This window comes from Hemicordylus capensis, chromosome 1 (genome assembly GCF_027244095.1).
Source record: "Hemicordylus capensis ecotype Gifberg chromosome 1, rHemCap1.1.pri, whole genome shotgun sequence".
Taxonomy (NCBI): domain Eukaryota; kingdom Metazoa; phylum Chordata; class Lepidosauria; order Squamata; family Cordylidae; genus Hemicordylus; species Hemicordylus capensis.
Genome location: NC_069657.1, coordinates 216,453,312 through 216,478,162, shown reverse-complemented (window position 1 = coordinate 216,478,162; position 24,851 = coordinate 216,453,312). Strand labels below are relative to the sequence as shown.

Here is a 24,851-nt window from a genome sequence, read left to right as displayed (position 1 = left end):
CTTCTCCTTTGCCACTGATGTGCTGTAACTCCCCAACAGCAGTGACAGTGGAGGTGGCAGCTTCAAGCCCCCTCCTTCACTCTGCCTATCCTTCCTTGATGGTGGAGGATGGATGGAGCAGAGCCTTGTGCGTGCAGGCCTCAGAAGGGGGCATGCCTTAAGTCCCCACTGCTCAGCCAGGTGGGCTATATGGTGGTAGGCATTAGTAAGAAGGAGCGGTGCTGATGCAGTACCTTGGAGCCCAGGACTCAGAGGGTCCCACATACTTTGCCTTTAATTGGACTAGCAGTGTGAGTGCCATTCTATCATTTCACGTGCCATCTTTGGCATACGTGTGCCATAGGTTAATTCCTGCTATAGAGGTAAGACTGTTTTCCTCTAATATATCTTTCAGCCTGAAGACTACATTAAATATGTGAAAAGCTAATTGCTGGCACTCAGACAAAAGTTAGACTTTGCACAGAGATATGCTTTCCATAGTCTTTGTTTTTTGGGTTATTAATTAAAATACTTTAATGTAATAATGGAACCTAGACAACTGTTTCTAGCCCAGTATGCTTAAAAACCCTGCTACTTCTGCACAGGGCAGTGGCACATTGGCCTTGTTGCAACAGCCCTGTCCGTTCCACTCCACAATTTGACTCTAATCAAGAAAATCCATACAGCAGCCTTCTATGACTTCATTTCTGTGTGATTGCATGGCTAGTGTCTTTTCTGTGTTAACCCCAAGCTTCATTGCTCTTTGCTTAGGAGGTACTAAGTACTCCGGATTGCTCCCCACACTTCTTGCTTCATTGGAGCGGGATGTGCAGCTGTCACCTTGATTATAGAAATGCTGCAAGATAGATCCTCTTCCACGCCACCCCGCTACTTATGTTTGAGTGTTTGAGAGATTCATTGAAATGAAGCATCTTGACCAAACTTAAAAGGCTAAAATTAAATAGGGTTAAAAGTGGAGACTTAAATCGGAAATCGCTGTTATGACTTTTAAATTGTTTTCTGGGTAGGGGATTGAATGATGTTGAGTGTTGAGTGTAGATCACAATGGAATGCTTAGAGTCTTTTTAACTGACTTGCTATTTTCTCTGCATAATGATCTTCATTGCCACCAAGAGCATGTTGTTAGCACATTTCTAATTGTTAGTTAATTTGTCTTTCATATAACCCTCCCTCTATTTCTGTTTGCTAGTGCTGACCTCTGTTTGATTGGCAAGAGTTCCTTTTGCAATGGATGCCAGCTCTATTACATGATTCTCAGTGTTGGTGCCAAACTTTGCATTGTGATTCTTTGGCCTTCTTTCCCTTGCATCTCTTCTTTAAAGTTTAAACTACTGACAAGTCTACAGCAGTGCCAGAATAATCCAGTGGATATTGCATTTGGCTTCCATTTTGATTTAAGTATTTTAGGATGGCCTTGGGCAATTCATACAGCTGTACTTCAGCTCTCCACTTGTCAAAATGAAATTAAGCAGAGAGCAATTGGGACTCACCACTTCATTTCTGTCCGGAGAAATGCTTGCAAAGCAGGTTAGTCTTACTGTTATAATATAATTGTGTCTGCTTTTAAAGACAAACACCACACCATAAAAAGAGTGAAAACTAACTAACATGTTGCCTGTCCTGGTTCTAAATGGGGTGCGGCAGGGGCCGCAGCCTAGTGAATTCTCTAGAGCAATGTTTCTCTAGAGCACTAAAAATTATCCCCTAACTTCTGAAAAATTTAAGTAGTATCCTAGTTTCCCCTTGGATTTTATATATTGATTAATCTGAAATGGATGGTGGAAACCAATATAAAAGTCAAAACATAATGTGCTGGTTTCCACCATCCACTTCAGATTAATCTGATATAGAAAATTTAAATTACAAGGGCTTATATGGATTTAGAAGTATATTTCCTTGCCTCCCCCTCAACAGTAAGCCCCTTTAAATATTTTTAAATAATATATTATTGTTAATTGATATTATCTGTACATCAGATATACTGATAATCATTTATTGTTTAAATATACCATTCTTAATAAAATTTAATAATAATAATAATAATAATAATAATTATTATTATTATTAGGTTGTGTTATAGCCCAAACGGGTTGAGCTGACTCATCAGTGGACCTATTGCTGGATCATATGGTTGTCACTGTCCCCTTTTATGATCACTGTCCCCTTTTAGGATCATTGTCCCCTTTTATGATATGTCCTCAGTTATTACCACCAAGTGTTTATAGATGTGCATGAATCATTGTTTGCAATTTGATTCGACCTAGAACCAAATTGCAAAAACTCATATCAATTCATTGAAGTGGCCAGCCATTGCCTGCCAGTTTGATGAATCAAATTGAAAATTTGGGGTGGGTTGGGGGTGGGAATCGTGATTTGTCCATAGGGAGCAATGGGGAACTCAGATCACTCCATTGTTCCCCATGCATAGGTCCTAGGCTGATTTTAGTCCCCACACAGTCCCTATGAATTTGGAAGGAGATGGACACGGCAACAGTTGCACAGTAGCGAGAGTGGCAGTAGTATGGTTAAAAAGGGTAAACCTGCCTTTCTGCCCTTGCCTAGCACAAGCAGCAGTCTACTGTAACTCATTCAGCTGCATTCTTCTGCAGCATTTGAATGTAAATGCAAAGCTTGGGGAGGAGCTGAATAGGAAGTGGACAAAGCTGGGCTGATTGAACGTGTCGTTCTCAAGGGAATTAAAACAGAAAAGCCCCAATGCTTATATATTTGTTTTATTTCATTTGCTCCCCTTGCTTAAGCCACTGTGTTTCTTAACACAAGCAACTAGTTTGGTTAATCTAAGGCATGTGTTAGCTTCGATCTCCAGGATATTTAGAAGGAAACGGGAAGCCTACTGTAACTATCCAATTGTAGGGGCAACTAACACTCAGGCAATCAACATTTTACAGCTAAGAGCAAGAAAGCAAGGATGAAAAATTTAAATAGACAAAACATAGACAAGTCTTTTTATTTTGTAGGCCACTTTCAACCACCAATGGCAAATTAATTCCTTTTAAAACAGAAGACAGATAAATAGAATTGTAAAGTACACTTCTTTCTTTCCATATTTATGGTGTGTGTGTTGTATCTATAGTGGCACATAATAATGCACGTGCGTACACTGCCTTGATACTGCTGCCCAGAACAAAATTCATTCCGCTCACTGATGAAAAAAAAAAAAAGCGGGAACACAGCACCCAACTCACAAAAGAAATGGGCAAGCGGGTGATTAAATTAAATAAACAAACTTCCTCCAAACAACATAGATGTTTCATAAAAATAAAAAGTAAAATTTATTATAGTAAAAATAATTCTTTGGGGGTTTGGGGGAAAGGTTAAAAAATTGTTTAAAAATCACCAGCTTGCTCTTTTCTTCTGTGGGTTGGGTGCTAGGTAGCACCCACACAACCCACTTTGGTGTCCCTGGGAGCTATCTATGGGGAATATGGGGTGTGCTAAGTTCCCCATTGTTCCCTATGGCCAGAACAAGCTGCACTCACAGAATGCAGTGCACACAAGTTTTGCATTGCAATTTGCAAATTTGCATTGCAAATGCAAAATGAATTTGCTCCCAGCTCGCTTTCCAAGTGTCTGTGGTGGCCATTTGCATGGCCAGCAACACACATGCATGGTAGCTACAGTATGTGTGTGCCAACCTCACGTGCAGGCTGTTGGGATCAGAGCCGCAGCTGCACGCAGCTTTTTGGAAAGTAAGCACTGTGCCCGGAAAAGTGGTGGGGTGTCAGAGGAGCAGGTAAGGCTTTTAAAGGAAACGATCCCTGCCCACCTGAGCCAGTTTGGGCACATCCCTAGCAGTACTCTCTTTAATTTTTTTGATCTGTGTACGGAATGACAACAATAAATATTTATATACCTCTTTTCAACAAAAGTTTCCAAAGTGGTTTACACAGAGAAATAATAAATAAGATGGATCCTTGTCCCCAAAGGGCTCGCAATCTAAAAAGAAACCAGCAACAGTCAGTGGAGGTACTGTGCTGGGGGTGGATAGGGCCCGCTACTCTCCCCCTGCTAAATAAAGAGAATCACCAGGTTAAAAAGGCACCTCTTTGCCAAATTAGCAGGGGGAGTTTTGTTCTGGGAGGCAGTACCAAGGCAGTATGTACGCACATGCATTTAGAATGGGGCCTTCTTGATTCAACCTGAGCGGGATCTAAAATTAACTGAGCGGACATCAAAAAACTTGTGATCGTGTGCATGCCTTAGAGGGAACACTGATCCCTAGCCCTTGCCACAGTCTAGATCACTCCTATATACAACTGCTATTTGTTTTGGAAGAGAATTGCCATTGGTGTCAAACAAGAAATAAATATACCGCCCTTCCAAAATGGCTCAGGGCGGTTTACAGTTAAAACAAACCACTAAAAACAGTAAAGAGCTAAAACAAATTAAAAACAATATAACAACTAACAATTTAAAAACATTTTAAAACAACAATTAAACCATTACAGTAATTAAAACCCCCGCAGGCACATCCATTATTTTTTTAAAATGAGAGCTTCCCCAGCCCCTTTAAAGTAGAGGAGAGCAGGTCCATACCTGTTGCTCCTCCAATTGTCACCATCCCTGTACTCCCAGCACTCCCCCCAGGATTAACTGTGTGCCAGTGGGCATCTCCCAGCTGCCCCTGTGCTGATGCTGGCATGCACATGGTCTATGCACATGTGTGCCGCCATTTGTGTGGGCAGTGTTTTTGCATAGAGAGCATGTGCATGCTGACATCGGGCACAGGGGCACCTGGGAGGTGCCCTGTGATTCGGCTTCCGAATCCTGTTTCCACACATCCCTACAGTGCATAATAACAGATAGCAAGGCATGTGTTGCTAGGGAAAGTTACACCAGTTCAGCAAACAATGGGATAAGATAATGGAGAGCGCATCCTACTTCCCTCCCAGTTCCCCCAACTCATATAGTCATTTAGCATATTGTTTTACTCATCCCTTCTTCTAAATTGACTGGCATTTACTTTCTCTGTCATTGGAAAGTACACACTAACTGAAAGTGCTTGTGTATTTTTCCATGGCTCTCTTCTTTTTAAAGCCAGAGGCTTCTTCAAAATCATGGTTGTTCAGGATTCCCTCTCTTGTGTAAATACAGACCAGACCTGTGCCTCTTGTCCACCCTTTCAATTATCGATCATCATGTCTACTGATAGAACTACTGCGGGAAGAGACTGTACTAGCAACAGTCAGCCTTCAGCTATAAAGAGAGGTTCCTGCATAAACAAGAAAGGATTTACTGACACTAATATGAATAAAACAGGGCACTGTGTGAACTGAAGGAGACTTCTCTTTTGTTAACGCTGCTAAGGATGTATCTTTTAATATTATTCTTGGCTCAAATGCAAAATGAAGCAGAACTTCAAATGGCAAGTTTTTAAAAAAATCTGTTATTAATTTATACTGCACTTTTAGTTTGTACATTAGTTCATAGACCATATTTATCCATACACAAATATTTTGTAGTAGTTTCCGTGTTAGTGGTCTGAGAAATGGGAAAGGGATGGGCAGCGGATATGAAATGAAGCCCTTGTAAGGAAATTTAGTGAGTTCATAGATGACCTGGTAGTCTTGAAACCAGCCCCCTCCCTGTAACATTCACTCCACATTACAGATGGAGTGATATCCCTATACAGATGATAATTTCAGGGTATCCGTGTGGGTGCAGCTACATGGACCTGCACCCACTGGCCTCATCTCCTGACTTCTACACATTCTGCTCACAGCCTACACAGGTACAAGTTGTACACATTTAGGCTCTCACTGAATGATTTGTGCCCAGTATTTTTACAGGGCATTTAAATAGCATGCTCAACTTCGTGTGCATTACTGCTGTGCAGAGTAGCTCATCAACCAACGCACAGCGGTTGGAGGCATTGGGTTGCGATCCTGCTCCCATCTCTATGCACTGATATTCCCAGAACTGTCATCCATAAATGGCTTCTTTATCGTAAAACTAGATGAATGTGGCTGTTACTTACTGAGGCTCTGGTTGTATCACTGAAACAATCAATGTGCCAGTGGAAAGCTTAGTGAGATTCTTTGGAAGGTTTTCTTAAGTACAACAGCCATCTGCCCATATACTGTTAGTATCCAGATTGTGGCTTGGTAGGTCATACCAGGAAGTACAGATACTGTTCGCTTTTAATTGGCTGCATGACCAAATGAGGCAAGGAAAAAACCAGATTGCTGAATAAAGCAAATTGGAAATGTCTCAGTTACCAACCTATTTTAATGGCAGGGTTTTCCCCCTCAACTGTGCTGTAACATCCTACGAAAATAAAATTAACTCAGTCTGCATATTACATTGGTATGGATAAAATTACAAGTACCTTTGCAACCTTGCATGAATTGCCAGGCAGTTTAAAAGAGAGCCAGCATCTTATTATCAGAATATTTAGATTTTGCTAGGAAGCTTAAGAGTGATTTCTAGTTAACATATTGGATTGTCATGTATTGGGTTTTAAAATATTACATAATATATTGGGAATTGTGTGTTTTTTTTAAAAAAAAATCTTGGTTTTATTGAACTACATTTTTCTATTATAGACTTAAAAACAAGATCCTATTTTCTGAAAAGCTGAGTCAATGAAATTTAATTGCTACATGTTATCGTCCTTATCTAATTGGTGAGCGTGTTATTATGCTAGGTTGCTATGCATGTCCAGCTAAGGCAAAGATTCCCACAGACGCATCCAGCCATAGTATTATGTTAAACTGGATTTTCAAACAGCATTTTTCGCTTTCAAATCAAATAAAGATAAAGTAATATTCACTTGGCTTAATAGTAGCATATTGAAATGCGCAGGGGAAAGTAGGAACTTATTAATCTGTTTTGTGCAGTCTGAACAGCATGCATTGCATTTGGCATCTGCCTTGATTCCTTGAAATGAGGGAGGGCATTTAATCAAAATAGGTATTCAAATCCTTTTTATATACTGGCTATTGCATCTAACTTGAAGATGCTTTCTGCGTCTTTTTCTTTGTAAATGCTACCAGATGAATTAAACCTAAGTATGCTCTTAATATACTGAAGGGTGGTCTGGTGCCTGTCAGTTGGGCAGCAAATTTGGGGCACGTAAAAATAAGGTAACATACTCTGGATATTCAGGATACACCCTAGATTCATGTTTAAGTTAAACTGCTTTGTCCCTAACACCCCAAAGATCTGCCTGAAAAACACTCATACTAGTGGCTTCTAGCACCTACAGGATGTTGGGTATTTCATTTGTGTAGGGTTAAAAAGGCGGGGGTGGGGGCACAGGGAAAATGCCTGTTTGGATTTCTGATAGTTTATAGTATGCTGAAAGTGGGGATTTAGGAATGGTGGGAATGGATTCCATGAAGATTTTTCAAAAGCCCCCCTCCCTGCAGTAGATGAAGAGCTTTGGGGAGTAAGGAAAGGAAAACTATTTGCCCCCCATTTTCTACACTTCGGAAACCTCCACACTCCACTGCTATACAGAAATTAAGCAAACAGTCTCAAGCCAAGTTCTTTAGCACTATGTAGCACAGCAGGGGAAGGTTTCAGGAGGGTGGGAAAGGGGATCAAAAACGCCCCTTCCCTTCCACTCCTGGGTGCTTTCCATATTACAGTAGCATAATACAATACACTACTACAATAGTGTCACTAGTGTCCACTAAGTGTGCTTCCATACTGCCTGTGTTTCGATATTGCAGTCCCTGTGCTGTCAGAAAGGTGCCGTTCACATTTCCGATGCCTTCTTCCGGCTTTTATCCTTAGTCCTACAATGTTGTATGTGCACTGCACAACCACCACCACCCCAACCAGCTGTATTTTCCTGCTATAGGAGGATTGTGCAAGCTATGTATGTTTTCAAAATGATCCTGCCAAGCTGAAACCTTTTACTGCTGAATGGTGTGTAATCTAGAAAGCACTCTGGGGAAAGCTCGTCATCTCTGTGAGCCCTGGACAGCACTATAAGGTTTTCATTACAGGCTGACCAGAGCCCTGAACAGGAACACTCCTGTTAGGGGCTGGGGATACCCTGCAGCCTGAATCCCCACTTGTATGTTCCTTCAACCCTCAGTTCAAGATTCCACTTCTAACACAGTTTCTTATAAGAAGTAATTTTGGTTGAAATGAGAGGAATTTGCTTCCAAGTCAAAATGTTTAGAATTGGACTGGTGGTTTGAAAACGAATGCTTTGCTGCTAATCTGACGTATGATTTCTGTAAGATTTTTGTTCCTAGTGCGTCTCTACTAGGTGCACCTTGAGCTTCATCTCAGGAAACACACACATAGGTCAGGTAGTGAGATCCCTTTTTCATAATTCTGTGACATTTGAAGGAAATGTGAGATGGAAAGATGCTTCCTGTTCCCAGTGGCTGGTTATATGTTGGTTGTTAGAAAACCTGGGATTCTAAACTACTGGTCACTTCAAAAATGTGACTGACTTGTTTTCCCATGTACAGTAAATCTTAAACTGGTTTGTGCCCAAACCAGTCTATCCTGCAAGTGTAAACCTGTGTTATTTGAAAGGGACATATGGCTTCTTTTCTACGTTCCATTACAACATTCAAATGTGACAATGACACATAACATGAGAGCTGAAAGGTACTTTAATGCAGAGTCACTCTTACCCCTGGACTTTGGGGCCAAAGTCCAGGGCCTCCACAGCCCCTGGGGGCCTTCAAATCCCCTCTAGTCAGTGTGGTCGCCCAGCCGAGCATGATGATGCTTAATTTGCAGGGGAGGGGGGCCTCCAAAGGCCTTTAGGTCCAGGCTCCAAAATTACCTAGGTGCACCTCTGCTTTAATGTGTCATGTATGAAAGGAGTGGATCGACAATGTGAAATATATTCAGATATTTCCCAGCTTTCAAATCTTTAACTTTTTACTGTGAGACCAATGTTTTCATTTTTGCAGTGGGACACAGTTTTGAGCCAGTGCTGCGCAATAAATGGAGTCACTGCCTAATTCTTATTCATAAACTCACTGGCTGACATTAAAAAAATCTACTTCAGGGATCCCCAACCTGCGGAACTCCAGATGTTGCTAAGCTAGAACTCCCATCAACCCCAGCCACAATACATTGTTGTGGGGGACGATGGAAGTTCTAGTTTAGCAACATCTGGAGTAGCACAGGTTGGGAGCTCCGGAACTACTTTATTTCAACCACATTTCCACAGCTATGTTTCAAAAGTTATAGCTCAAGCTATAAGAAATATTCTGTACTATGTTTTTAGTTGACCCATTTGACCTAGTACATTGAACATAATAGAATGATGCAGGCAGAACATTTCAGGCACAATGACAAGCATTTTGTCTACTTTTTAAAAGTGTGCTTGAGTTTTTGTTAGGCTGGAGTTTTTGTTAGTCTGTGGTGCTATAGCAGTCTCCTACTCTGAGCAGGAGATTAGTATAGAAGAAATTCAAGTTTTTGTGTGTTTGGTTTTTTTCATTTATATCCCTCTCTTTCTCTGAGGAGCTCAGACTGGTGTAGATAGTTATTTTTATCCTCACAACAGCCCTGTGAGGTAGGTTAGGCTGAGAGATACATGACTGGCCCAGAGTCACCCAGTGAGTTTCATGGCTGAACGGGGATTTGAACTTGGGTCTTCCCAGTCCTAGTCCAACACCCTAACTATTACGCTATTCTGGCTCCTTTCTGTTTTATAGCTGCTTCCCTCACAAACACAAAGTAATATTATATAGATTTAATTAAGAGTTTATTCAGAAATAACTCCATTTTCTCCTTCTCTTTCCCCACTCTTTTCTTTTCTAACTCCGCCCCCGCCCCCGCCCCTGCCTCACAACACTCTACAGGATCCCTACTGGGACAAATTTCTAAAAATAAAACTTATTTATTTATTTATTTATTTATTGCATTTATATCCCGCTCTTCCTCCAAGGAGCCCAGAGTGGTGTACTACATAGTTAGGTTTCTCCTCACAACAACCCTGTGAAGTAGGTTAGGCTGAGAGAGAAAATAGAAGATGATAGAATACAACCCCTTTCAACACTGAAATTCTATGAGTTGGAGATATTTCTAAATAAGTATGAAATTCATGTTGGAAAACGAGTATATGATTTTTAGTAACCTAATTTCCTCCTTAGTTAAAGCTAGTCATCTAAAGACCAAAGCATATGTTCATTCTTCAGAAAAGCTCGTGGAAGATGTTAATAGAATAACCTCTAAACAGCTTGTTGGCTTAGCTTTCAGTTTTATGGAGAGCTTAGTTCAGCACAAGTGATTCTTTTTTTCATCATAAGTATGATGGCATTGTACTCTACTGAGCTACTTTTTAAAGAATTCAAATAGCTTATTGGTTATGCATACTCATCTGTGAATTTCCTTTCAGAGGCTATTGCATCTCATGGTTGGATTAAAGGATTATGATATTCCCCCTCCCCACTTCTTAAACGTTTTGTGATCTTTTGGTTAAAAAAGATTGGCTGGTTTTATTTTTAGGATATTTGTGGAATAGCATCATACTTTTCTTCCTCTTGCAAGTAGAATTCAGAGGTGACAAACCTTGAATCTCCAGGTATTCTTTTTCTGCCAATCCCTATTGACCCCTGGAGGAAGAGTTCCAGTGTATACAGTAGCTACAAAAACAGCATCTAATTACAAAAGGAACACTTTGAATTTAGGACAAAGCCATGCACACACATGTTTAAAATGTTGACATTAATGGGACTCGATAAATGTAAACATGCTTAAGATCAAAGTGTAAGTAAAGATATTCAGAGTGCAATTTCATTTTAAGACTATAACCATTGCTGGAAGAAAAACACTTATCCCAACCCCAAAAAGCAAATCTGCACATGAGAAGCAGGATTCTGCATGAGATTCCATATAGGATTTGACACTGTTTATAAATATTTGGATGCTGCATTAGAATAAATCTCTTAATTTGTTAATCATAATTATTTTAATTGGCAATGCTTTCTGGTGATTATTTTTTTAAAAACTTTAGTACTTTGTATTTTATTGTGAATAATTTTGGAGGGTAAGAAGTCCATATAGAAATTAAAAATAAATAAATATCCACACACTGTGAGATGTGGATGTGCATTCTCATCCATCCACCGTGCAATGCAGATGTGAATACACATCCCCACCTGCAACACAGCAGTTGTATGTTCCTGTTTCTGGATCAAGGCTGCTTTGTTCATAACTTTGTGATGAATATTTTATTTATTTATTTGTTACATTTCTGTCCTGCTCTTCCTCCAAGGAACCCAGAGTGGTATACATGGTTATGCTTATGAAATCAGTCTATTATATTAGTCTACAGGTGAAACTCGGAAAATTAGAATATCGTGCAAAAGTCCATTAATTTCAGTAATGCAAATTAAAAGGTGAAACTGATATATGAGACAGACGCATTACATGCAAAGTGAGATAAGTCAAGCCTTAATTTGTTATAATTGTGATGATCATGGCGTACGGCTCATGAAAACCCCAAATCCACAATCTCAGAAAATTAGTATATTACATGGAACCAAGAAGACAAGGATTGAAGAATAGAACAATATCGGACCTCTGAAAAGTATAAGCATGCATATGTATTCAGTACTTGGTTTGGGCCCCTTTTGCAGCAATTACTGCCTCAATGCGGCGTGGCATGGATGCTATCAGCCTGTGGCACTGATGAGGTATTATGGAAGACCAGGATGCTTCATTAGCGGCCTTCAGCAATTCTGCATTGTTGGGTCTCATGTCTCTCATCCTTCTCTTGGCAATGCCCCATAGATTCTCTATGGGGTCAGGTCAGGCGAGTTTGTTGGCCAGTCAAGCACAGTACACTGTATACTTTTCAGAGGTCAGATATTGTTCTATTCTTCAATCCTTGTCTTATTGGTTCCACGTAATATTCTAATTTTCTGAGATTGTGGATTTGGGGTTTTCATGAGCTGTATGCCATGATCATCACAATTATAACAAATTAAGGCTTGACATATCTCGCTTTGCATGTAATGCGTCTGTCTCATATATCAGTTTCACCTTTTAATTTGCATTACTGAAATTAATGGACTTTTGCACGATATTCTAATTTTCCGAGTTTCACCAGTATATTATTGGGGCGGGGGGATACGTTCCAAAATTCTTAGAGAAAGTATTTTAAAGCTATGGAACAACGTAAAGCCAATATCAGTTTGTTGGTTTTAGCTTGCTTGCTTGCTTGCTTGCTTGCTTGCTTGCTTGCTTGCTTATTTATTTATTTATTTATTTATTTATTTATTTATTTATTTATTTATCATATTTCTATACTGCCCAAAACATGCGCGTCTGGGTGGTTTACAATTAAAATTTGCAATTATAATTAGTATATGTAGCATTGTTAGAAAAAGTAATGCCAACAGTAATCACAATCTGCCTTCAGTTAGGACTATATCATACACAGCTTGTAACTATGGTTGATAACTTGTCACAAGTAATTGTTTGGAGAGTGTGAGTTAAACCATATTTAACTAAGTTAAAAGAAAGAAAAAGAATGTACAGCATAATCCAAGGCAACTAGGATCTGTAAGCAGAGGACAGCATTTACAAATGACTGATGTGACTCTTCAATTTAATACCTTGATGGGCCAATTTAAAAGGCAAGGGCAGGTCAAAATCTTGTGGATAAGGTGAACCACAACAGAATCTAAAGTTTTGGTAGCATTGTATTCAGACCACAGTACTACTCACCAGTGGCGTAGGGAGAATGCCGATGGCCCCTGTCTAGCCTGCTGCTAGGGATGTGCAAGGAACCGGTTCAGCGCTCTTCTTGTGGAGTGCAAAACCAGTTCAAAATGCCGGTGTTCGAGCCTGTTCAGAGGCGGGGTGGGGGTTGCTTTAAGGCCTGGGGGAGGGTGTCCTTACCTCATCCGCCGCATTTCCTCCACCAGCGCTGCCGCCAGAACTACTGACATGGGGCAGCTGAGTACATTCTTGATGCCCCAGTCAGGGTAATACCGGAAGTGGCCAGCGTGCGTGCATGACATGTGCAGGTACACTGCCCGCTTCTGGTATTACACTGACTAGAACGGCAAGAAGGTACTCAGCTGCCCTGTGTCAGCAGTTTTGGCATCAGCACCAGCAGGGGAAACACAGTGGGGGAGGTAAGGACACCCTCCCCGTGCCTTAAAGCAACCACTCCACCTCCCGGGAGTGCACGGAACCAGTTCCATGCACATCTGACATCAGATGCCCCTGCATCTGACATCAGACATGCAGGGGGCATAGTCATGTGTGAAAACGGGGCTGCGTGCGGTCCCGTTTGCAAGCAAATAGTAAATTAAAGCCAGCGCCATGGCTGCTGGAGCGCCTTTCCCTGTCTCCCTGCCTTTACAAGTAGGGAAAGGCGCTTGGCAGCCACTGGGCTGGCTTTAATTTACTATTTACTTGCTAACGGGGCTGCCTGGTCCCGTTGGCAGACATGTCCATGCCCCGTGTGCATCTGACGTCAGATGCAAGGGTGTATCTGAGGCGCCAGGTGCAACCTCTGAACACAGCAACCCAGATTCTTTGAATAAAACCCAGAGCAATGGTGGCTCGGCCCCTGGTAATCACTGGCAGGTCATGGTTTTGCTGACTGGGATAACTAAATACTAGCTAGTGGACAGCCTTAAGATACAGGATCTCCTCCTTTCTTGGAAAAATAACTGTTGCAGCAAAGCTATCTTGACTGTCAATTTGATTGTGTTGCATTGGACTGAATGTTACATTTTGGGTTCCAGTGCAGAATTCTGTCATGACAGGTGTTGATGGTGAATGAAAGAAGTTGAGTTTTTTGTGTGCTGCATGTAAGATGTATTAATTCCTGACATACAAAGTATTTTCCCCCCAAATGATGCTTGACCTAGTTTCCTGCTTGAAGTAAGGAAGCTGGTTTCCAAGCAAAAGGGATTGTTATAAATCAGAGATGACTGACTTTGGAATTCCTGGGCACCTGAGGGCCATACTACATGTTTACTTTAAACCTGGTTTGCCTTTGTTCTTTTAATTTTAAAATAGCAGCCATGGGACCCCCTGATATGGACAGTAAGCATGGCATGCAGAGAAGTTTTTATGGCATGCAGAGGGTTTTTTTTTAAAAAAATCCCCATATTTATATGTTGGATTGCTGAAGCTGCCTTTTGCCCCTGGAGGAGAATCTTCTATTGTCAAGGAGGTAAACTCTTCTCCCTGCATACTGTATTCACAATCCTGATCGGCCTCCTCACAGTTGCTATTTTGAAGGAAAGAAAATATGCCAAGGCAAATGATACATTTAAAGCAATGAGAAGTTTGGTCCTATAATGTGGATGTCAGGGTAGTTTGCTGCTCAGGCCACAGAAGTGTCTTATTGCCTCTCACTGCTTGAGGCGAGTGGCAACATGCCACCTTGTTCCCCTTCCTGGCTCTGTCTGCCAGCAGGGCTGATGTAGCCCTGCCCTCTGCTCCCCAGCCCTGCCTGTTAGGCCAGGGGATGGCAGTGACGCTGTCCCCCTTTCTGCTCAACTTTGAGTGTGTGCTGTGTCCTTGTCCTGGCGTACGCTGCTGCTTGTCCTTGTACCAGGCAGCATGTGCTGCATCCAGTTTCACCAGCCCCTGTCTCTTGCTGCCGCTGCACGTTTTGTCTAGCACCAAAAGCCAAGAAGCTTGATCCTGGAAGGGAGAGTGTATTGTGGCAGTGAGGCACGAGTTGGCGAAATCGGAGGCAGTGCATGCTACCGGTACAGCAAACAGAACAATGCTTGCTCTGTCCTTGCTGAATCGGGCAGTGTGCGCTGCCTCCAATTACACCAATCCGTGTCTCACTGCCACCTCAGTATCCCTTCCAGCATCAAGCGACTTGGCTTTTGGTGCTGGAGGGAAAGTGCAGTGGCAGTGAGGCACAGGGTCTTCATACTGAAGGTGAGTTTGGTAAGGTAGGCAGGCCAAAAACTGTATAACCAGTGCTTTTTTAAAAGAAATATATTCTACTAGCTTTGTGAGAAGCCTTTTTGTTTCTTAGAAAGAATACTTTCTCCAAGGGCCTTTGTGAAAAATTACCTAGTTCTCCTAATCCAGTTTCCTGATCTTGACAGTTAAGGGACAGAGACTATATTTAATGCTTGAATTTTGTTCTTCACAGATCTCAGCGTGACACATCTTCTGTGTGAAGAAGACCAAAATGACCAGCTCCGCCCGGGAACACCTCCTTTTTGTGCGGCGGCGCAATCCCCAGCTACGATACACTCTGAGTCCGGAGAACCTTCAGAGTCTGGCATCTCAGGGCACTGTGCCTGAGAACATGAATTTGCAGCGTGCCAACAGTGACACTGATCTAGTGACATCTGACAGTCGCTCTAGCTTGACAGCAAGCATGTATGAATACACCTTAGGGCAATCTCAGAACCTCATCATTTTCTGGGATATTAAAGAAGAAGTGGATCCCACGGACTGGATAGGACTTTATCACATAGGTAAGTGAGAACTTTGGTTCCCTTTCTGTACAATTATTCTTTTGTTTCATATACTCTCTATTGTTAATATGTGGAAGCATTCAGGGAAAGATAGAATCTGAGATCAGACAGTACAAGATTCCCTTAAATCTTTCTACCTATATATAATGAAATGTGAAAACATGCTTAATTACCAAAGATTTGACTCTGCCTTGACTTGATGTTGATGGAAACTTGGTCTTCCAAATTATGGAACATGCTTTGTATCCATACTCTTTCCATTCTGTTGCTTGCAGTACTGGCTTAGAAGTTTAAGGGGCCAGCTCTTTCCACAAGATACAAAATAGGCTACCCAGCTATAACTTTCTTTCTGCATCTTTGCATGTTTGTGGGGAGGGATAATTGAAATAACTTCATTTCTGGGCTCCAAAATCATGGAAACAAACAAACAAGAGAGGGAACCTTCAGATGTCTCACTGGTATCTTTGAGGCCCAAGGCATTTTGGATAAAATCTTTTGTCAAGGACACTTTCAAGACAATAAACATTTTTAAAAGTAGCAGAGTTGTGATGAGGGTTGTTGGTTTTAGCCTCTTCTATAAATGTGGTGTTGTTTTGAAAGGGTCCTTGGCAGAGGATTTTATCTGAAACTCATTGGGCTTAATAAAATATACCAGTGAGGCATCTGAGGGTTCCTCCTCTCTTTTTGTTTCCTCACTGGTGCCTCCACCCTCCTCTCTTTTTCTTCTCGTCTCCAAAATCATGGGACTGTTTTTAACATGAAAGACACTGATGCTGTTTATGAAACTCCAGTTACATCTTACTCTTCTAGTACGAGAACAGTCTTTTTAAATATTATGCTTTCACTTTTGCTGTTGGTTCCGAGCTAAAGTACTGCCAGAGACCTCCAACCTGGACCTAAAATGCAAGATGATCTCCCACTAAAATTAGTGGGATTCAAACATGTATGGATAGCTCCTTGATTACAGCCTTACACCCTAATCCTGATGACAGTTTAGAATGACTTGCACTGGTATAGCTGCAGTGAGACTGAGTGGGACAAGCTCATGTTGGTATGCATTTGTAATCCCATTATAACTGCTTATTCCCTTATGAGCCCCTGGTGGCACAGTGGTAAAACTGTCGCCCTGTAACCAGAAGGTTACAAGTTCGATCCTGACCAGGGGCTCAAGGTTGACTCAGCCTTCCATCCTTCCGAGGTCGGTAAAATGAGTACCCAGAATGTTGGGGGGCAATATGCTAAATCATTGTAAACCGCTTAGAGAGCTTCCAGCTATAGAGCGGTATATAAATGTAAGTGCTATTGCTGCTATTGCTATTGCTATTATGTTGAGCTGATGGAGTTTGTTCTACTGTAGCTGGTTTAAGGATGATGGTAGCTGAATGGATTCCAGTTCTGTCCCATCCAACTCCCTTACCGGGAAGTGAAAAGGAGAAAAATACCCCTCAGACCATTTTTATGCCATGAATGACTTTGCACATCAGCCCTCTGCTGCATCTTATCATGGTATCTCTTGGTAACATGGCGACATTGACCCATTCTAGTCCTAGGTTGCATCGCCTGCATAACTAGTAACACAGTGCCAGCAGTCCATGAATCTGCTTGACCTACTTGATGGCAGTAATGTGTAAACCGGACTGGTCCCCCTAAGGTACAGAGTGCCCTTTCTTCCCCATCCCTCCACCCCCGGCCTTACTACAGGGAATGCCCCTGTATTCTTGTAAAAGGGAATCCTAGCTGGATTCCCCTTTACAAGTATATCCTTGAACTGGCCTGCAAACTGGTTTGGCCCAGTTTGGTGGCTACACTGGACCCAGTTTGGCCAGATCTGGAACCAGGCCGGGCCGTTCAAATCCGGTCTGTATTCAAACCAAACCAGCAAAACCAGTTCCGTGCACACCCCTACTTGATGGTGCAGCAGCTTATAGGTTTTAGCTGTTAACTGAAGCATCTTCTAAACAGAGGCTTTTCCTCATGATCACTTTTTAGCACACTAAATGCATAGTTGACCATTTGTTATACACCATGCAGATGCCTTCCCTTGAGATTGTCTAGTGGATGTATTATTTTTGAACCTAGGAAAATGCAATACTTGCCCAAGTAATTGATCATTTAATATGGTGACTGCTTTGTCACCTTTTGGTTGTGCAGGTATAGTGTAGTGACTGCATGTGAGCTGGGAAGTCTCTTGTTCAAATCTAATCTCAGCCATGTACTAAGTGGCCTTATGCGAGCTACAGTCTTCTCATGTGAGCTACAATCTTTACCATCTGCAATATGGCTGTAATAATCTTGGCCTGCGTTACAGGGCTCCTATGAAGAGGTAATGTGAAATCTTACGAATATTTAAAATTGTGTATAATGGCTTAGTAATAGGGCTCTCCAGTGTGAACATTTCTGGGGAAATTAGTGACTTTCAAGGCATCTTTCTAGTGGTGACTTTTCCATCTGAAGAATGGTTCTGTAAATTGGCACTAAAGGGTATGACTAACTAGAAAAGGTATTTGCTATATATATTTCATGGACTATGGGAATATCAAATTATTACATTCAGTTATTTGAAGTTGTGAAAAGCATAAGAAAGGAACACTTGGAGGGAAAGGGGAACTTGTTACTTCCTGATGTCATAAAGGTATAAAAAAACCTTCTGTTTCTTAAAGAACCAGTTTGACTTGCAGTCAGTTAAGATATTTGCATCCTTGGTTTTTCTGTCTACAAATGGCATGGCTTACGTGCAGCTTGTTTTATGCATAAGAAATCTCTGGCAGAGTGCCAGTGTTTTGCAGCAGCTCAGATGTATTTTTTTCTCCATACAGAGAACTGTTTGATGGAGATGCTACTAGACAAAGGAAAATGTTTACTTCCTAGTTCAGAAAAATATGAAAAACCTAGAGTTTGTATTTTTGCCCTTTTAAAAATGTTATTGGCTAACTCTTATGATGCAAAAGAAAATGAACTACTTCCTTTCCCCAAAATAAGCATAGTTATCTGTCATAAACAAACTGTGTGACAAATGGTGGGGAAATGAGGGACTTGTAGCTCAAGGACAAGTGCATCTGCTTACAGGTCCTGGTAGCATTTTTGAAGTCTGTTTTACAGATGATTTTGTAGATTTACCTTTTCCATGCTTTGCTCTCTCTTCATGCAGCTACTTAACTCAACTGATAGGGTTTGATGCAAATATATTTTCAGTTCTTCAGCCTCTTAGAGAGAAACATGTTTTGATATGGCAGAAATTGGCAATAAAAGAGGTTGGTTTTCTCCATATGGAAGCTAATAGTTTAACCTTCCAAGGAGAGAGAGAATGTGCTCTTCGTCTATATAATTAATTCTAGAAGATGGTCCATGCATGGGGATGTGTGGCAACATCTTGCAAGAGTGCATGAGAGATCTGAGAGCGCTGTGAGAGGAGGCAGCGGCGGGTGGGTGAAGCCCTGCCGGCCTGAGGAGGTGGTCGGCGGGCAAGCAAAGCCCCACCAGCCTGAGGAGAGACAGATGGCTGGTGGGCACAGCCCCGCCGGCCTGAGGAGGAGGCTGGCCAGTGGGTCAAACCTGCTGGGAGGAGGAGGTGGTAGGTGGTGGCAGGATGGCCTGTTCCTGGCCCACCCGGCCGCTGGGCTGATGAGGCAGCAGTGGCAGGCCCTGGCCTGGCTGCCGTGAGGAGGGGGGAGAGTGGGGGGGAGAAGTGGGTGGCGGGGGTGGGGGAGCAGCCGGCTGGCCAGCCAGAAAGCCAGGCATGACGGTGTGAGGGGAGCATGGCTGGGCCCAACTACTGCACAGATGCTCTGTGCGGGGTCAGCTAGTTGTCATTCTTACATTTACCCAGTTAACTGGGGAGGGACAGTAGTTCAATATTACAGCACATGCTTTGCATGTGGAAGATTCCATGTTCAATTCCTGGCACCTGCAGATATGGATGGAAAAACCTCTCTGAACCCCTGGAGAGCTGCTGAGAGGTAGTGTAGGCAACACTGAGCTAGGTAAACAAATGGTCTGATTCAGTACAGGGAAGATTCCTATGTAACTAGTTTGTAACTGTGATTGATTTTTCTTCCTCTGATTATAGTATTATTATTATTATTTCTTGTTTACACAGTCAGACAGGTGTTATTGACTGGTTTGTTTTATCCAGACATCGAGTCCTTCCCAAGGGCTGAATTTTATCATCAATACTGTTGGTTATTATAGATATTGTCGCAGAATATAGGCTGTTCCCTGTAAAGTTGCTTTTTGTAATTGGCTGATGGCGATTTCTGTGACCCCTATGGTGTTGAGGTGCTCTTCAAGGTCTTTTGGAACTGCACCCAGGGCGCCAATTACCACTGGGATTATTTTGGTCTTTTTCTGCCACAGCCTTTCAATTTCAATTTGTAGATCTTTGTATTTTGTGATTTTTTCTATTTCTTTTTCTTCTATTTTGCTATCTCCTGGTATTGCTATGTCAATTATTTTGACTTGTTTTTCTTTCTTCTCGACTATAGTTATATCTGGTGTATTGTGTGGCAGATGTTTATCTGTTTGTAGTCGGAAGTCCCATAATATTTTTGCATCTTCATTTTCTACCACTTTTTCAATTTTATGGTCCCGCCAATTTTTGGCTGCAGGTGGCTTGTACTTTTTGCAGATGTTCCAGTGTATCATCCCTGCTACCTTGTCATGCCTTTGTTTGTAGTCACTCTGTGCGATCCAAAGGCGGCTCTTGCTGTTTGTTGTTGACTTCTCACTTTTGCTCTTATTGCATTTGTTCTTAGTGCCTGTTCTTGTGCAGCCAGTATTAAACCCTCTGTTTCTTTCTTCAAGTTGCCATTCTTAAGCCATTGCCAGGTCTTGGTGATGTCTGATTTTCCACTTATATTGTGCTAATAATATTATTATTACTATTATTATTGGAATTTACATGATATATGACATGTCAGAGCTGAGCTTATTTACATTTCATCAGTAAATCAATTCAGCACAAGGACTTTAGTTTTTTTAATAGTGATCCAGTCTGGCAGGTTCCATATTAAGTAGACTAAGACCTGTTGAAACTAATCGTAATTGCAACAAATTTGTCTGTGTTCTCAATAATGCTTGATTAAGTCGATGTCAAGTCGATGTCTACTTTTAACGACCACATAGATAGCTTGGCCGTGCCCTTTGTTGTTAAATTTTTGTCCTGGCTTTCAACAAATGTTCCAAAGGCAGCGCACAATGTAAAATAAGTGAAAACAAATAAATTCATTAAAATAGCACACAGGAGCGAGATTGAGACCTGAAGAATTAAAAAGGCGTTTACTTGGTGCCAAGAATGACAACAGAGTTGGTGCCAGGTGAGACTCTTTGGGGAAAGCATTCTTGCACAAGAACACCACCATTTCTTCCTTAGATGCCTGAAGCTGTGAGGGACAATTGGAGATGCCCACATATATATCACTGCCCAACTTGTGGGTCATTAACAATACATTTTAAAATAAGATCTGGATTTAATACAAACTTTAAAAAACCTATGCAAGTCTCTTTAAATTGAATTCAAGGCTCTGTCAGTCTCAGAGTTGAAAGCTGCTTTCCTATGTCAAGAAAAATCTCTGAAAAAGTACTCCTGCTTTCTACTGCTTGCATACAGTAGCAGTAGCAGTAGCAGCAGTAGTAGTAGTAGTAGTAGTAGTAGAAGTCATGGTTGGCATTATATAGTGCTTTAGAGTGTGTAAAGCTTTTCACATACATTATCTGTACTACAGTAAGGTGAGTATTGAAGATAAAGGACTGAGAAGTAGTAACTTGCCCAAAGGCACTCAGTGAGTTTATGGTAGAAGTGAGATTTAAACTATAGATTTCCTGGTTTACAGTCTCTTCACCACTGTGCTACATGACCTCGTAAATATGGTACAAGAGGTCATGGCCGGCAAGTCACACAGTTACAAGGATAATTGAAGTTTCCAAAGCAATTCTTTAAATGAAAAGCTGTTGTGGATGAAAAAAATAGGTCAGAGCATGATGAAATGGCATTTTAGAGCAATTTGATGCTTTTCACAGAATATCAGATTCCTTTATGGATTAGTCAGTCCTGTCTGTCTTGATGGAATATAATCAGGAAAGACTCAAGGTTCAGCAGTACATTGTATCTGCAGTTGGCCCTAGCTCTCAAAATTCAGACATGATAGCATTTTGAGCCTTGGCAAAAGGCTTACAGTTCTTAAAATGTAAAATTGCTGGGAAGCAGCCAAATGTTTTGCACCACTGGGACTACAGGAGGCAATGAGTTGCCCTTCCAAAAGTGCTAACTTCTCTTTGATTACACCAAATCATTTCTATTTATAACTTAATATTATTAGATGTGGAATCTAGACTGTGTCTTTGATTCCATTTGTTTTGGATGTTTCCCATTTGGAATGGCTGATGGTGATGTTTGCCTTGACCTGGGCATTTATTTTAGAAAATAAAAATATTTTCACCCAGTCATGAAAATTGGGGTCTACTATCCTGGGATCCTGTTTTCCTTGTCCATATTACTCTGAAGAGATTTAAAGCTTCCATCCTTTTGTGTGTTGCTCCATGCCAACAAGTTCAAATAGGAGTTTCCCTGTACCATTGGATCCAGAAGCTCTTGGGTTATCTGTTGATCTTCTAAGAATCATCCTTAATTCCTCCATTCCCATAGCTGGGCTTAATCTGATGGAGTCGCAGCCTTTCTCTTTCCCTCTTCAAAACACATTGAAACCAGAATGACAGTCCCTTACAGATATTTAAAGTGAGATAGTGTGATGAATGTGTGGGTGTGGGAAGAAGGCATTGCAGTGGCAGCCTCTGCCCCTGACCTATGGGTGTTCATTTAAACATCTGAAAAGAGCCTATGTGTTGACACATGTATGCCCAATCTGGAGAAGTGAGAAAGTCCTTATGCATGTTCAGAATATTTATACTGTATAGTGATTTAATTTTTTTCTGATTGAAGTTCTGAGGCTACAAGTATATTTTTATTACTTTCTATAGGTAAAGAGATTTTATTTTATTACCAGTTTGATTGCTTATTAAAGTCACTATTTTAACAAATAACATACACTGTGTATTTGCTAAAAGGATAACCTTTGCACATATTTGTACTTTTTTCTCCTCATGAACGGTATAGAAACATGCACCAAGAAACTGATGCAACCACTTTTCCCCCTAAGGCGTGTGCACGCGCTCACAAGTTTTCTGATGTCTGCTCAGTTAATTTTAGATCTCGCTCAGGTTGAATCAGGAAGGCCCCACTATGCTTGTGCGCACACAGTGCCTTGATACTGCCACCCAGAACAAAACTCATTCTGCATAGAGATGAAAAAAATTAGAGGGACTACTGGATGCAACCATATAATATGATTCTTCAGTATCTAAAATGTACTGTGGCCTTTAAAATTTTGACATTCTGAAAATATTCTCAGTGATTGGCTTGGCTTCAGTTGCTATTATTTCTCACTTCTGGTTTTGCTGTGGGCTGAAACTAACTTGTTTGTGAATTTCCTCAAGGGGATAAAAGAGATTGGAAAGATACCAGCTGGTAATATGTGTAAGCACTTGAGGCTGATTTTTGTTTTTATTTAAATTTGCGCATTCACTTTATTGGGATCTTCCTTGGTCAGAATATTTCACCTTGAGTGCATTCGGACAAGTAATTTCTCTTCACTTCTTATTGTATTAAAAGGCTAATAACTAAGTATGTATCTAGTGGAATTTCTGATGCTGTAGGGGTGACAGTTCTCCCTACTTGAGAGAACTGACAACCTGATTTGAGTGGGACTAAATAATACAGGATAGCTTTTTTGATATCGCGATATGTCATAAATTCTTACACCGGATGTCCAACATCATAGTTTGATATTTCCAATATTTGGCTATAGATAATCTAGCAGCAGTTACCAAAAACACAATTAATTTTTGCGATGTTATATCTGTACTTAACCTAGAAAATATATTTACTAGTGCCAGCTGAGGGCATAAACCTATTTTCTGATTTGTAATCATACTCACCGCCATGAATACCACTATCCAGAAGGATGAAACCCTAGGGCAGGTCTACCAAGGATTTAAATAAGTTTGCTTCTTTCTGCAACCACTCCAGCAAAGCAGAGAACAGTCTTTTTGGCTATATGCTACTTTTACTGGGGTCAGATACCATCTATGGAAAATCGTATTATCAGAGAGGGTCTGGTAAATATTATAAATGCTTATCTGAGGGAGTGCAGACCTTATTTGAAGAAACCTGCACTGGATTCCTCAGAGTCAGTGAATTACAGACCCATTTCCAATCTTCCATGGTTGGGCAAGGTGATTGAGTGGGTGGTAGCCTCTTGGCTCCAGGCAGTATGGGATGATACAGGCCCATTCAGACTGGCTTTTGAGCCGGCTATGAAGTTGAGACTGCCTTGGTCGGCCTGATGGATGATTTCCCATTAGGTATTGATAGAGGGAGCGTGGCTCTGCTGATCCTTTTGGATCTCTTGGCAGCTTTCAATACCATCAATGATGGTATCCCTTTGGGTTGCCTGAGGGAGATGGGATTGGGTGGCACTATTTTACAGTGGTTCCATTCCTATCTCTCTGGTAGATTCCAGATGGTGTTGCTTGGAGACTGCTGCTCTGCAAAGTGAGAATTAAAGTGTGGGGTTCAACAAGGCTCCAATGCTTTTTAACATCTACATGAAACTCCTGGGAGAAATCAGGAGGTATGGTACATGGTGTTATCAATATGCTGACAACACTCAAATCTATTTCTATTTCTCCATATCAACCTCATCAGGAAATGGCATAACTTCCCTAAATGCCTGCCTGGAGGTGGTAATGGGCTTGATGAGGTATAACAAACAGAGATGGAATCCAAATAAGATGGAAGTACTTACTGTGGGGTCAGGACCTGAGAGATGGTTTAGATCCACCTGTTCTGGATGGGGTTACACTCCCCTAGAATGATCAGGTACATAGCATGGGAGTGCTCTTGGATCCAAAACTCTCTGGTTTCTCAGGCTGAGGCAACAGCCAGCAGGGCTTTTATCAGGTTTGGCTGATACATCAGCTACACCCATTTCTGGAGGTAAATAACCTTAAAACAGTGGTGTATACACTGGTAACCCCCAGGCTTGACTACTGTAATGCACTTTATGTGGGGTTGCCTTTGTATGTAGCCTGGAAATTACAATTGGTACAGAATCCGGCAGCCACATTGGTCTCTGCAGCAACCCATATAACACCGATCTTAAAAGAACTGCACTGGCTGCTCATATGTTTCCATTGGAAAGAAAAGGTGCTTCTTATTACCTACAAAGCCTTCAACTCTTGGGTCCAGGGTACTTAAGAGAGCACGTTCTCTGTCACCAACCCTGTTGCCTGTTAAGATCACTTGGAGAGGTCCGGTTACAGTTGTCTCCAGCTTGTTTGGTGGCAGCTTGGGACTGGGCCTTGTCTGTGGTTGCTCCA

General features: G+C 41.4%; 1 protein-coding gene across 4 annotated transcripts in view; it reads left to right on the top strand.

Moving 5' to 3' along the window:
- The window catches only part of HECW2 (HECT, C2 and WW domain containing E3 ubiquitin protein ligase 2), a 259,192-nt gene that overhangs the window by 50,304 nt on the left and 184,037 nt on the right, over positions 1-24,851 (top strand). For all 4 annotated transcript variants that reach the window (XM_053283122.1, XM_053283121.1, XM_053283118.1 and 1 more), the window contains exon 2: positions 15,089-15,419. In XM_053283122.1, the coding sequence (XP_053139097.1) occupies positions 15,128-15,419 (292 nt within the window). In that variant the 5' untranslated portion in view covers positions 15,089-15,127. The remainder of the gene's footprint in view (positions 1-15,088; positions 15,420-24,851) is intronic.